Here is a 14,002-nt window from a genome sequence, read left to right on the forward strand (position 1 = left end):
ATAAATAAATACATCTTCAAAAAATAGAAAAAAAAACATTGAATTTCTTACACTACCACCTTCTTACACATAAGAAGCAGCCTGGCCAATTATGGGGAAATGATGTCAGCAAGCCTGGGTGCAGAAAGCTCTGAGGTCAGGAGAATTGTTGTTTCAACTCTGGTCTCCAAACCGTCCCACCGTATCCACAGCAAGTTCTGAATCTACCTTTGCCTCATAATTTCTCCTAACGGCCGTATCAGATGAGGTAACCTGGTCAATGCACCAATGAACACAAACTGTGACTCAGATTACCACTGCCCATCAACACACTCACTTCATGTTTAAAGATGCAGTACTATTCGCTGGTACTCAGCTCTGTTTCCATCAAGTTCTTTTATGTTTCCCAGTTCTGCTGAAGGCACAGCCCCTACCTACATTTTTTCCCTTTTCTCACTGCTGCCGCGATACCTCCCCCTTTCTCCTTACCTGAGCCAGTGTGGGAGATGTTGGAGGGGTGTCTCGCAGTCTCTGGAGAATGGCACAAGCTTTCTGGAATTCACTGCGAGCTTGAAAAGCAGCCGTTGCTGGGATCAGCTTCCCTGCTGTCCCATCTGTGACCTGTTGGGAAGAGAAGGTCTTTTGTCAGGCTGGAGAGACAGCTCAGTGGATAAAAGCACTTACTGCTAAGACTGAAGGATCCCAGTTGGATCCCTGGAACCTACAGGGCAAAGAGACAGAACTGATTTCTACAAGTTGTCCTCTGAGCTCCGCATAAGTAACATGGCATGTGCACACCCACCCTCCCACACATATGAATAAATGGATGTAATAAAAAAGTTGAAAGATAATATTTTGTCAAAATTATTTATACATAATTATTATCATGCATTTGGAGTTTGGTATACCATGTCAATGGATACTGGCCAAGGATGACATTTTAAGTTTCATGAACCATGGGCTCCAAAAGGGCTGTTACTTTAGGAAGAATTCCTGCCAGTCAGTGGAATTGATTTTCACCTCCTTCATACATGTGCGAAGATGGGTAAGAATTTTGTGGAATGAATAATCTGAAAGCAGATGAGGTTGCTGGTAAGATTCTAGGAATGAGTTCATGGAGAGCTTACCTAGCAAGTACAAGGTCCCAAGTTCAAGCCTGAACACTGGGGAAAAGAGTTCATGTTTAAAAGGGAAAAAACTCAAAGTACCATGTAGCAGGATGTGGGGTGCTGAATACTTCCCAGGACAAACTGAGCAAACAGAACAAGGCCCAATCTTGTGAGGCTTCTCTACTTGAAGTCCAGTCTTTACTGACTGCTATGTAAACCCAACTACTTTTTTGATTTCTGGAGTACATCCCACACATCTCACACAAGAGACATTTGCCAAGGCTCTACTGCACTCTGCAGATGCTGTGTCAGATGGGAACAGAGTAGTCAGTGGGTCATGACCCCATCGGTCTTAGTGAGGGATTCTGTTGCTGTGATGAAGCACCGTGACTAAAAGCAAGTTGGGGAGGAGCAGATCCATCATTGAAGGAAGCCAGGACAGGAACTCAAGCAGGGCAGGAACCTGGCGGCAGGAGCAGATGCAGAGGCCATGGAGGGATGCTGCTTACTGGCTTGCTCTTCATGGCGTGCTTAACCTGCTTCTTTAGAGAACCCAGGACCACCAGCCCAGGGGTGGCACCACCCACAATGGGCTGGGCCCTCTCCCATTGATCACTAATTGAGGAAATGCTTACAGCTGGATCCTGTGGAGGCATTTTCTCAAATGAGGTTCCCTCCTTTCAGAAAACTCTAGCTAGTATCAAGTTGACATAAGACTAGTCAGAGCACCATCCTCATGGGTCACATGGTCCAATAGATGATTTCCCACTTTGTGGAATAGGTCCCTTATAGAGGCACCCTGGACCGAGATCATCCTGGCTTTGATGAACTGAGGTGCAAATAAGAAAGGATGAAGGTATGGCTGAGCTGTAGCTGCTACCCCATGACCCCGTGGAGCCTGGGCTTTCTGGATGCTGTCCCAGCTATCTGTGGATACACATACCTCATCTGGTATTTTGGAACCCAATGTGTAACCTGGGCCACATCATGGCGCATCTTAATATTTATGTAGCCCAGGCAGGCCTTACATTTGCAATCCTCCTGCTTTAGTCTCCTGAGTACTGGGATAAAGGTGTCTGCTGCATCACTTGCCTGTTTTTAATTTTCTCATTGTCGCACACTTTGTTTATTGAGTTGGGCAACATCACTAAATTCTCTTAACAGGTCGAGTAATTTATATATAAACACTTATGGATATTCATTCTACATTTCTGGCTTCTTTTTTTTTTTTTATTTAAGGAAAGAAATTAACCCCCATCCTTGGTTTAAGCTACTGCAGGCTGGTTCTTCCCTAGTGGAAGACAATGCGGAGACAATAGTGAACCTCGTTACCATGGGAAGCAGAGCAAATGGGCTGTTTTTATGGGAAAGTGCCAGGATGCACTTAAACGGGGCTTGAGTTTTTAAAAGTAGGATTTGGGGGTGGGATTCTTCTCAGGACCTTGTCCCGGTGGCTTTACTTTTTCTCTAGCACCTCTGGTACAGTGGGGCAGGCTAGCAGAGGTCCTTCGCCTCCCAATGGTGAATGTATGAAAATAAATATGAGCCATCAAGTACTGCAAAGGGCACACAGCCTGCTGGGAGAGACTTGGACTCTGAACACTTTTGCTTTCCGTGTGCAGTTCTCCTGCTTTTACAACTCAGAACCATGGATACATCATGATAGAAGGACATACGTGCTCTTTTGATGACTAACTTTTCAATAGCGAAGCTTGAACCCAGGGTCGTGCACATGCTAGGCCAGTGTTTTACCACTGAGCTACATCCCCAGACCTGTGTCTTCTCAGTGTCGTGAAGCTACCCAGTTAGCTTCCATTTTCCAGACTTACCTGATTGGACGCTCTCTGAAATGACATCTGTGGATGGGTGGGGAGGACTCCTGGGTGAGAGTCTTCCTTTGGGCTTGAAGTGATGTCTGTCAAAGATCTTCCAGCAGGTATTGGGGATTCAGTCCTAGTGACCTCTGTCATTACAGGCCATGGTGGGCTGCTGGGTGCAGGTGTGGCTGATGTCACCTGTAGTGGGATGCTGGGTGCAGGTGTGGCTGATGTCACCTGTGGTGGGCTGCTGGGCGCAGTTTTGACTGTTGTCACCTGTGGTGGGCTGTTTAGTTCAGGTGTGGCTGATGTCACCTGTGGTGGGCTGTTTAGTTCAGGTGTGGCTGTTGTCACCTGTGGTGGGCTGCTGGGTGCAGGTGTGGCTGTTGTCACCTGTGGTGGGCTGCTGGGTGCAGGTGTGGCTGTTGTCACCTGTGGTGGGCTGCTGGGTGCAGGTGTGGCTGTTGTCACCTGTGGTGGGCTGCTGGGTGCAGGTGTGGCTGATGTCACCTGTGGTGGGCTGTTTAGTTCAGGTGTGGCTGATGTCACCTGTGGTGGGCTGCTGGGTGCAGGTGTGGCTGATGTCACCTGTGGTGGGCTGCTGAGTTCAGGTGTGACTGTTGTCATCTGTGGTGGGCTGTTTAGTTCAAGTGTGGCTGATGTCACCTGTGGTGGGCTGTTTAGTTCAGGTGTGGCTGATGTCACCTGTGATGGGCTGTTTAGTTCAGGTGTGGCTGTTGTCACCTGTGGTGGGCTGTTTAGTTCAGGTGTGGCTGTTGTCACCTGTGGTGGGCTGCTGGGTGCAGGTGTGGCTGATGTCACCTGTGGTGGGCTGCTGAGTTCAGGTGTAACTGTTGTCATCTGTGGTGGGCTGTTTAGTTCAGGTGTGGCTGATGTCACCTGTGGTGGGCTGTTTAGTTCAGGTGTGGCTGATGTCACCTGTGGTGGGCTGTTTAGTTCAGGTGTGGCTGTTGTCACCTGTGGTGGGCTGTTTAGTTCAGGTGTGGCTGATGTCACCTGTGGTGGGCTGCTGAATTCAGGTGTGGCTGATGTCACCTGTGGTGGGCTGCTGAGTTCAGGTGTGGCTGATGTCACCTGTGGTGGGCTGCTGGGTGCAGGTGTGGCTGATGTCACCTGTGGTGGGCTGCTGAGTTCAGGTGTGACTGTTGTCATCTGTGGTGGGCTGCTGGGTGCAGGTGTGGCTGATGTCACCTGTAAAGCTCTGGTTGAAGATGGGGTTGCCTTCTTTGGTGTGGCTTTTGGAAGTACTGAAGAAATTGGCTGGAAGCACAGTGTCTTAGATTGAAAGATAAAAACAGGAAAAAGAAGAGGCTGGATTTTAGTGTGTCAAGTGCATCTGTCTTCACTCTGGACCTCCCGTGTACCGTAGGACACAGCTAGCACACTGCCGTCAAACACCTCTGAGAGAACACGGCCTGCACTGCACATTAAGAGCAATGGCTTTACTGTCCGTTATTCAATAACTTAATAAACACCTACTATGTGTCAGGCTGTATTCTGGAGAACTGAACGAAGTGAGCCTAGTGTTTGGCCTCCTAGGGCCTCCTGGGAGTGGAGACTGATAGACAGATTACATCAAGTACTGAATACAGGCTGTGAAGGAAGCATCCAGGCAAAAAGATGGGCAAGAAAGGCTGCGCTTCAGACCAGCACCCAGAACTGAGAGTGAGTATGTAGAAAAAGTGCGTTCTGTCAACAAGTCTGAGGACATCCAAGGGGGCCAAAGCCATCTGAGGAGGACATAGAATGCCAGGAAAGAAAGGTGGGTTAGAAGAGTCATCAGATTCCAGTATAGACGGTTGGGAACCACCATGTAGTTGGTGGGAATTGAACTCATGACCTCTGGAGGGGCAGACAGTGCTTTTAGCCGCTGAGCCATCTCTGCAGCCCCCCAAGCATGTTTGTAAAAGATGCCACAAGTTCTCTGAATGAACTGGGGGGTGGGGGGGTGCAAAGGAACAGCAGCATGGAGGTGGTCATTGTATCTGCACTAAAGCACAAAGACTAGGTGCTAGTACCTTCTTCAGATCACCCGCTAGCCCAACTCCTCCCTGCGCTTTCCTTCCTATCAAGCTGTGCCCAGCACACTCTAAGAGACAGTAAACTCCTGGCAGGACCCGTCAGAGAGCCGAGAGATTAATACTTCACCTGAGTCTTGTGGCTACGGTACGTACGGAATTAGGAGGAGCTGGATTGGGAGGACCTCGCTGGTGGCATGAGCCTGGCAGAGGAACACCTCCTAGAGAAATAAGAAGGCAGAGCTGTATATAGTTAACTTGGTATAATCCAGAAAACGATCATTTATAGATTTTATCAGGCTACCATTCTTGCTTGTCTGCATTTCTCCTCAGTGGCCAGGGATTCAGCCTAGGGCCTCCTGCATGCTAGGCAAGTACTCTCTCACTGAGCCAAGTCCCCAGCCCCCTCATCATTGCTTTCTTTCTCCTCCCACATTTTCCTTTAAGATAGCCAGGGCCAGTAGCAGTCAGGTAACTTAGGAGTGTTGGTGGTCCAGACCACCTGCAGAGCTGGTCAGGGAATGGCTGTTACAGGAGCAGCTACAGGAGTCAGAGCGGCACAGGCTCCTAATTTAGTAAGAGCCTCTGTGTTTTTTCACTTAAATTTTCTTAGGCAGCCAATTAGCACAAGGAGTAATTTATCGGCTCCCGAGGAAGTTGTAGGGCCCACTGTGAGTCGTAGTTACTCCTGTCACTATGACACAATGCCTGACACTAACAACTTAAGTGAGAAACGTTTACTGGGACTCATCATTGCAGTGCGGGTGTAGCTGATCCAATTCAGTAGTTCACATATGGAGTGCTACACCTACGCCAGCGTCGCCGTAGTAGTATATGCTACAGGGCAAGGGATACGCTTTCTCCGGAAATTCACCCCTTGGAAGGTCCCTGGCAGACTCATCCCACTTGGAAAAGAGACGTGTTCTGAGATTTCTACGCTTTTTCAGTTGTGGCTCTGGGGCTGGAATAATGAATTCTTTGATCTTTCTCTGTGACTCCTGAAACAGCACTAATTTTATAAAGAAATTTATTATTAGTAGATTGTTAAAGGCTTTAATAAAAATAATAAGTTTAAGAAAAGTAATAAATTAGATTTAGTATTAATAGGCATTAAAAATAGTGAAAAAATAATAGGCTCCTTCTTAAGAAAAAATAGCATGAGAGGTGCAGCTGGCGGGAGTTTCCCTTCCCTTCAGTGCCTTGTTTATAAATCTTTAGGAGGACATATGGGAGGATGGTTAACAAAGGTGTAGTTAGATTTTGATACAGAAAAAGACTTTGGCAGGCATCTGACTTAGCTCCTGACTTTCCTCTTCACTGGTTAGCAATAATGAAACTATATTTGAGGTTTCTTTTCCTTTGTTTACTCTGATCAAAAAGTTTTTAGGCCAAGATTTCTTGTGGGCACTGCTTTATGTTTGACTGCATTTTGAGTTAAAATGTAAACTTTGTATTCTTGGTAAAAGTCTGAATGTTCTGGGAAGTATGCCAATTTTAAGGTGCCTTTTGTGAAATCATTATAAAAATACTAGCTCGATTTCAGTAAAGTTGCAGCAGAGTCAAAACCATCAAGGTGTCTCTGTCTGTCAATTCATCGCCAAAACCGTGTCTTCCTGTCTAAAGCCTTGTTCTTCCACGAACGACAGGAGCCCGACTGGGCCGGTCCGTGGCATGGAGGATAAGAAATTAGAGGGGGAGAAAGTCAGCGCTTTCTGGCTTTCTCCAGATGAGCAGCCCCACATCCATGGGACAGTGTCACCCTACATTCTGGGTAGGTCTTCATGCTCTGTGGGAACACTGGTACAGACAGACATACCCAGAACTGTCCATCACTGGTCTCCTAGGTGACCAGCCTCCTAGTTTGGCTGACAGTGAGGACTACCCATTACAGAGAGTTTGTGAACTACAAAGATTCTGTCTTCAGTGTGTTTCTCCTGGCTTGTTACCAAGTAAATGTAAACTCTCTCCTCTTGCTTTCCTGGGTTAACATCTTGGCAGGAAGATGTGTTAAAAGACAGGGAAAGTTATGATGACATGTGAAGAAGGAAAGGTACCCCTCATTTGGAGTCTGGCTGAAGTCTCTCATGGAATGAGTTAAAATTTTGCTTTTTTTGGTGGGGCTGGAGAGATGGCTCAGAGGTTAAGAGCACTGGCTGCTCTTCCAGAGGTCTTGAGTTCAATTCCCAGCATTCACATGGTGGCTCACAACCATCTAAAATGAGATCTGGTGCCCTCTTCTGGCGTGCAGGTGTACATGCAGGCAGAGCACTGTATACTAATAAATAAATAAATCTTTAAAACTTTTTGCTTTTTTAGCCAGGCATGGTGGTGCATGCCTGTAACCCCAGCACTCAGGGCAGGCAGATTGCTGTGAGTTCAAGGCCAGCCTCGTCTACAAATTGAGTCCAGGACAGCCAAGGCTACAGAGTAAGCCTGTCTTGAAAAAAACAACAATAGCAAAAAAGAATTTGTTTTTTGTTTTGTTTTGTTTTTCTTAAGGATTATTAAGGGAGCCTAATGGCTCAGCCCTTAGAAGCACTGGTTGCTCTGCCAGGGGATTCGGGTCTGATTGGCAGCACTCACATGGCAGCTCACTATCATCTGTAACTGTAGTCTCAAGGGATCCAACACCTTCCATGGGCACCACACACGCACATGGGGCACAGCCATACACGCAGGTGAAACACACATAATAAAAGGACTTCATCAGGGAGGTGTCTTTATGTAGAGGGTGGCGGTCAATTCAGACGCTCGCAACTGATCCGAGCGCAGTGAGTAAGTGACCGAGGGGTGCTCATCCTCACAGGGGTGCTCATCCTCACAGGGGTGCTCATCCTCGAACGGAGCGCCTGTGTAACTCACCACCCAGCAAAGATCAGGCAGCATCCAGAAAGAGGAGGCAGAGAGATGGCGAGAACTAGAGGACAGGGGTGACTAGAGTGAAACAGTGTCTTCAGGACACGACTGGACCGCTGCACTCATGAGCTGTGGTTGCTGGTGCAAGACCCGCCCAAGATAAAGTGTTCAACCTTCTAGCGTGGAGGCAGAAGGCGTTTATGATCCCTTCCCCTTAGCCGGGCAGCTATAAGCAGCGGCTATTCTGGGGGACAAGTCAGCTCTGAGAGTCCATCTTCTTAAAGAGTGTGGCCCCCAGTAAGTCAGCCAAGCACCAGTGTAGGTCCCCAGGAAAACAGGGGCGCACAACCGGACTTGATTGCTAAGAAAAAAACAAAACAGCTGGGTGGTGGTGGCGCGCACATTTAATCCCAGCACTTGGGAGGCAGAGGTAGGAGGATCTCTGTGAGTTCGAGGCCAGGCTGGTCTACAAAGGGAGTCCAGAACAGCCAAAGGCTACACAGAGAAACCCTGACTCGAAAAACAAAAACAAAACAAAACAACAACAACAAAAATCTAAAAGGAATGAAGTAGGAATCTGTCTGGGAGGAGTTAGAGGGAAGATGATCTAAATATGATGATCTAAGTATGATCAAAATACACTGTATGAAATTCTCAGTGAATTAATAAAATATAGTTTTTAAAAAGTCATGAAAAAAGTGCTATTTTAGAGGGCTGGGCTTTTAGCTGAGTAGCTGAGCACTTGCCGAGTATGGGTGAGACCCTAGATTCACTCTCCAGTTCTGCCAGGGGAAAAACTATGAGTTGAATAATATCCCTCAGATTAGACTAAGAAAATCTTGGGTGTGGGGTTAAAGAGGTACATTAACCATATTAAGAAGTTAAAAAAAAATTTAATTCGTTATTAGTGTGCCATGTTAGCGCATGTGTGGGGCCCAGCTTTGTGGGGTTGGTTCTCTTCATTTAGTCTTTCATGGGATTGAACTCAAGTTACCAAGCTGGCATGGCACATGCCTTTACCTGCTGAGCCATCTCACCTGTGTCCTTCACTTGGTAGTGAGTGTGTGTGTTAATGTACACATGTTCTCACAAGATTCTTTCTCTCAAGAGTAATCGATAGATCTACCATAAATTTGTCTCATTTTTCCCCTTTGTCTGGTGCGCTCTCTAATCAGCCAGCATATAAGACTGAAGTGTTTTCAGACAAAAGCACCTTCCGCAATTAGCATGAGAGAGAGAGAGAGAGAGTGAGCACGCATAGCGGTTGGGCTGTGGCTTGGCAATAGAGTGCTTGCCTATGCACAGAGCCTTGGATTTGATAGCCAGCACCACAAAGAAAGAAAAGGTATCCAGACTTCAGTATTGAAATCAGATACACAGACAGAAGCAGGCGCTGCCTTGGCTCCTGGTGCAGTAACTCATTCAGATTTACCTCTGCTCCAGGAACCTCCAGGGAGGATTGGGTCACACATTTGGAGAAGGACACATTACCTGGGAACATATTTCTCTTGGGCTGTGCTCCTCTTTTTCTCTTATGTCTCCTCGGACCACGCTCAGTTCTCTCACTGATTGCACTGTGCTGAGGAAAGGCAGCTGTGTGGAGCCAACACAGAGGTTTAGCTGTTGGTTATGATATCATCTCTAAGCTCACAAATGGTCATCACACACACACACACACACACACACACACACACACACACGACATGGGCACATGTACACACACACGCATGCATGCACTCTAGTGACAATCAGGGAAACACAAAGATTTTTTAGTCTTTTCATCTAAATGACAATGTGGGGATTCTGACCTTCGCTCTGACCATAGCCACATTTGACTGTATACTCAGGGAACCTAGAACTGGGTCTCGTTGGGCCAATGAGCAAGCAATAGAGGATTAAAATACTTGTACGAAAGGACATGCTGAACAACACATTTTCCTTTGTGGTTTTGTAACTCTGGTTGGTTGAGCTCAGGGTCCGGAAATGGCAGGAGTGGCTTTGGCAGTGGTCCAGGCACCAGCACCGCACCACAGAGTCACACCCTCAGCCCAACAGTGACGTTGCTGGTCCAGCCATCACTCTAGACACATACACACACTCTCATGCTATCTTTTAAGACTAGCACTCTGTACGTGTTCTTCATTTTTGCTTCATTCACCAGTAGAGTGACTATATGCCACCGCAGAGATAATTCCGTTGCAATTTCCAGAACTGTGCACGTCTAAGCACAGAAGTTAAGGCATCAGGCTGGGCGTGGTGGCGCAGGCCTGTTATCCCGGCAAGGGGAAGTAGGAGCAGGAGGGCCAGAAGTTCAAGGTCATCCTTGGACATGTAACAAAGCTGGGGACCACACAGGGGTGGGGAGGACTGTGTTTGCAGAGTCCAAAGCCAAGAATTCTTGAGAGTGCCCAAACACTCAAATCTCGTTCAAAACTGGTGTCTATGTCATCAGGTAGGCGACATTAATTTAAATTGCTTTTTTTTAAACATGGAGGTGGGCTGTGACAGACAAACAATCTTCTGTCAGGACCCAGATGACTCACAATGGTAATACAGCTGGAGGCAGTTTGTGAGGAGGAAGAAAATGGCTGCTGACTTGTGTGGGATTCAGCCTTACTACCTTGGCCTCATTAATAAAAGCAGCAAGCTGCGATGGCAAAGGAGGAATGAACACAAGGAACGGGGCATGGTGAAGAACGAGGGGCTTGAAGCTAGCCGTTTACTAAATTGAGGCAATGAGTGCTTTCACTGCTGTTACTTCAGGAAGGTGATCTTTCGATTGGGACAGAGAGAGAGAGAGAACTGCAATGAGTTCTGTTTCGGCATTAGCCACAGACACCTCGCGTGTTAACAAGAATACATTTGTAAATTTGAAAAGCAGAATGAAGTGGCTGGGCATGGTGGCACACGCCTTTAATCCCAGCACTCCGGGAGCAGAGGCAGGAAGAATCTTTCTGAGTTTAAGACCAGCCTGTTCTACAGAGCTAGTTCCAGGACAGCCAGAGCTACAAACAAAGGGACTTTTTTTTTCCCTGCCTACCTTTCCCCCCAAAAAAAAGTGGAATGAAATTTTTGTCCAGATTGTCTGAGATATTGTAGGGACTTTGAGAATCTACTGGGCCAAGACTAAGTGCTTTATGAAAGCAGATGCTGCTGCCAGGAACGTCACTTATTAAAAATGTGGATAAGCATGCACACTGCTCTTTCAGAAGCTCACCTCTGCCTATAACTCCAGCCCCCCGTGTTGGGGGAGGGGGAGTTCCAATGCCTCTGCCTTCTGGCCCCTACAGGAACCTGAACTCATGTGCACATATATAAAAATGACAGACACACATACACACACAGACAATGGTGCACACGTTCTGATCTTCCAGGTCCAGGGAAGCACACTGCCAAGAGATCATGGCCTCTCTTGCCTTTTCACTTTCCTATACCACATTCTGTCTGCCTTCCCATTTTTGTCTCCACAGTCCAGTGCTGACCAGACTAGGGGTTCACATGCAGCAAGTGAAAGCTCCTAACTCAGTTTCTCCTGCACTTCAACCGAGTCAACCACGAGAGGACTTCAACCAGCAACTAGCACAGTGAGATGCGTGAAGGCATCACTCGCTTTTGGGAGGCAGCGTCTTAGGAGGATTGGTGTCATGAGAATAAAAATCGCAGGCTGGAGAGACAGCTCGAAGAGAAAAGGCGTTTGCCACCGAGCCTGATGACCGGAGTTTAAACCCCAGAACCCACTTGGTGGAAGGAGAGAACCGACTCCTTCAAGACACCCTCTGACCTCCCTATGTTCACTAGTCATGTGTATCCCTACCCCAGGCACACAAAACAAGTTAAAAAATATAACTCAAATACAAAAATGAGAAATTCGTGTATCTGCCCCATGGTCCGTTACTGACTATTTAAAATAAATCCTCGGCAAAGCAAGCCCAGGACAGCTAAGGCTACACAGAGAAACCCTGTCTCAAAAGAACCAAAACAAAATAACAAACTAAACTAAACTAAATCCTCTCCCATGCATTCCTTATCTAAAATCAGTCTTGAAGCTGAAATTGATGTGGCTTTGTCACTCACCAGTCTGGCAGATGAAATGATGCTTATTTTGGCAATGGTCCCACCATGGGTAGATATTGTTAGGGCCTGTGACCATGGAGCTACACATGTCAACCTTCGGGGCCCTGAAGCCAGCGACACCTCCTGGAGGGGTACCAGACTCAGTTAAGCCTCATTCTTCAAAGTCAGGCAGGGGAGACAGCTCGGGGGGCAAGGCACTCGCCGGACAAGTGTGAGTGAGGATCTGAGTTCAAATCCCCAGAGCCCAGGTGGAGCCAGGCACGGCACCCTGTGTCTGTAATCCCAGCGCTCCTAGGTGAGATGGGAGGTGGAGAAAAGAGAGTCCCGGAGACCCGTGGGGCAGCTAGCCTGGGCTAGACAACAAAATAGACATTGCCTCCTACCAAGTGAAGGTGAGGACAAATACGTGAGGCTGATCCCTAGCCTCCACACACACACTGTGGCACCAATGTGACACACATGTACTCCCTATGAAAGAAAGCCCAATTTATCTCGCTTCCAGCCAATGCAAATTTATGACTTCTCCCTACATATTATTGATTACTCTTTAATATTTATATGTTTTTAATCACAGAGCTTAGAATTAATTACCTAGACATTAACAGAGAAATGATGATATAATAATTTCTTGGATTTTTTTTTTCTCTAAAATGGCAAGATTACAGTACCTAATTCTGTAAGAAAGACAACAAATGGGTAATTTCTTTCCTGGCTTTTGTTTTGGGAAATTTGGAGGCAAGGATAACAAAGAATGGTGGAAGAGTGGGAACAAGGACCATCAGAACCAATCAACTCGGGCCCAGAGGGGGGCCTATGGAGTCAGAAGCACCAACCAAGGACAATGCATGGTCTGGATCTAGCTCCCCCTCTATAAATAATCGATGGGCATGGACTGTCTGGATAGGAGGGTTCCCCTATTCTGAGGAAATGGGGGGGAATATAGGAGAGTGGGTGGTCTGGGAGGAGAGGAGGGAGGGACCTATGCCCGAGATGTAAATTGAATTAATTAATAATAATAAAAAACAAAGAAAGTCACTGTAGAAGATTTTCCTCTCTAGGATCTTGAGCTAGTTGTATACCTGGAAAGACAAAAACCAAGAGGCTGAGACGGGGGATTGAGAGTTGGAGGCCAGTCTGGGCTAAATCCCAAGTTTCAGGACATCCTGCAAAACAAAGCAAAACTGTCTCAAATACAAAACAAAACAAAAGCCTATTGCCACCCAGCGGTGGTGGCACAAGCCTTGTGAATTCAAGGCCAGCCTGGTCTACAAAATGAGTTTCAGGACAGCCAGGGCTACATAGAGAAACAGTGTCTGGCTACATAGAGAAACAGGGCTGGGTGGGGGGGCGACCCATTGCCTTTGCTACAGAGACAAATGAAGGCGGTGGCACGAGAGTGGAAAACCTGCAGAGAGAGAGAGAGAGAGAGAGGATTGTTAAGTCAGCCCTTTCTCTGAATATAAAAGCAGAAAGATTAAAGGTCACCTTCTTTCTCCCTAGAACAAAATACAAGGAGGTTTCTTTCCTCAATACCACACCAGAGCCCTACCTGGCTGGGTTATCCCCCGAGGAGGCTTCCTCAGTTGGTTTAGGTTTTCCCTCACCCACCATATTGTTTCTTTTCTCAGGGACTTTTGGATGAAGGCCTGAAGCTTTGGGTTCCAAGTGTGGGCCAGGTGTCCTCCCAGGCTGTGGCAGAACTGCTCTGCTTCATCGAAGTTGCAGTTAAGTTCGTGAAGCTGATAGCAATGACTTTTCCCATGTTGCTCAGGGTCGCTCAGTTCAGGTCCCAGAACGATACCTACTCTCACATACAGCAAGAGCCAGGACCATCTCTGGAAGAGCATTTTCCCTCTGCACTGTGAGTGAGAAAAATGCATGATGGCTGAGCAGCTGCCTGGCCTTTTAAATACGGCTCTGTGATAATCATGCCTACTGTTCTTTTTGTGCGTTGGGAACAACCTGCCAAGGAGATGAAAGGTTTTGCTTTGTTGGAGCCCAGACAGAGTGCCTACCGGCTTCAAATAAACAGCAAACAGAACTTTAGAGCTGGGCCACCAATGCCTCCATCTGTGTCCACATAACCAGATGTATCTTTAACAAATAAAGGTCCATTAGGAAGCCAAGT

General features: G+C 47.1%; 1 protein-coding gene across 1 annotated transcript in view; it reads right to left on the reverse strand.

Moving 5' to 3' along the window:
* Window positions 1-13,721, reverse strand: part of Pkd1l3 (polycystin 1 like 3, transient receptor potential channel interacting) — a 52,879-nt gene extending 39,158 nt beyond the window's left edge. Inside the window, exons 1-4 of the mRNA XM_060393251.1 lie at window positions 13,424-13,721; window positions 11,875-11,997; window positions 2,918-4,173; window positions 469-600 (exon numbers count right to left, since the gene is read on the reverse strand). Coding sequence (XP_060249234.1) covers window positions 469-600; window positions 2,918-4,173; window positions 11,875-11,997; window positions 13,424-13,721 — 1,809 coding nt within the window. The remainder of the gene's footprint in view (window positions 1-468; window positions 601-2,917; window positions 4,174-11,874; window positions 11,998-13,423) is intronic.
* Between the last annotated feature and the right edge of the window lie 281 nt (window positions 13,722-14,002).

The sequence above is a fragment of the Meriones unguiculatus genome, chromosome 10, assembly GCF_030254825.1.
Source record: "Meriones unguiculatus strain TT.TT164.6M chromosome 10, Bangor_MerUng_6.1, whole genome shotgun sequence".
Taxonomy (NCBI): Eukaryota; Metazoa; Chordata; class Mammalia; order Rodentia; family Muridae; genus Meriones; species Meriones unguiculatus.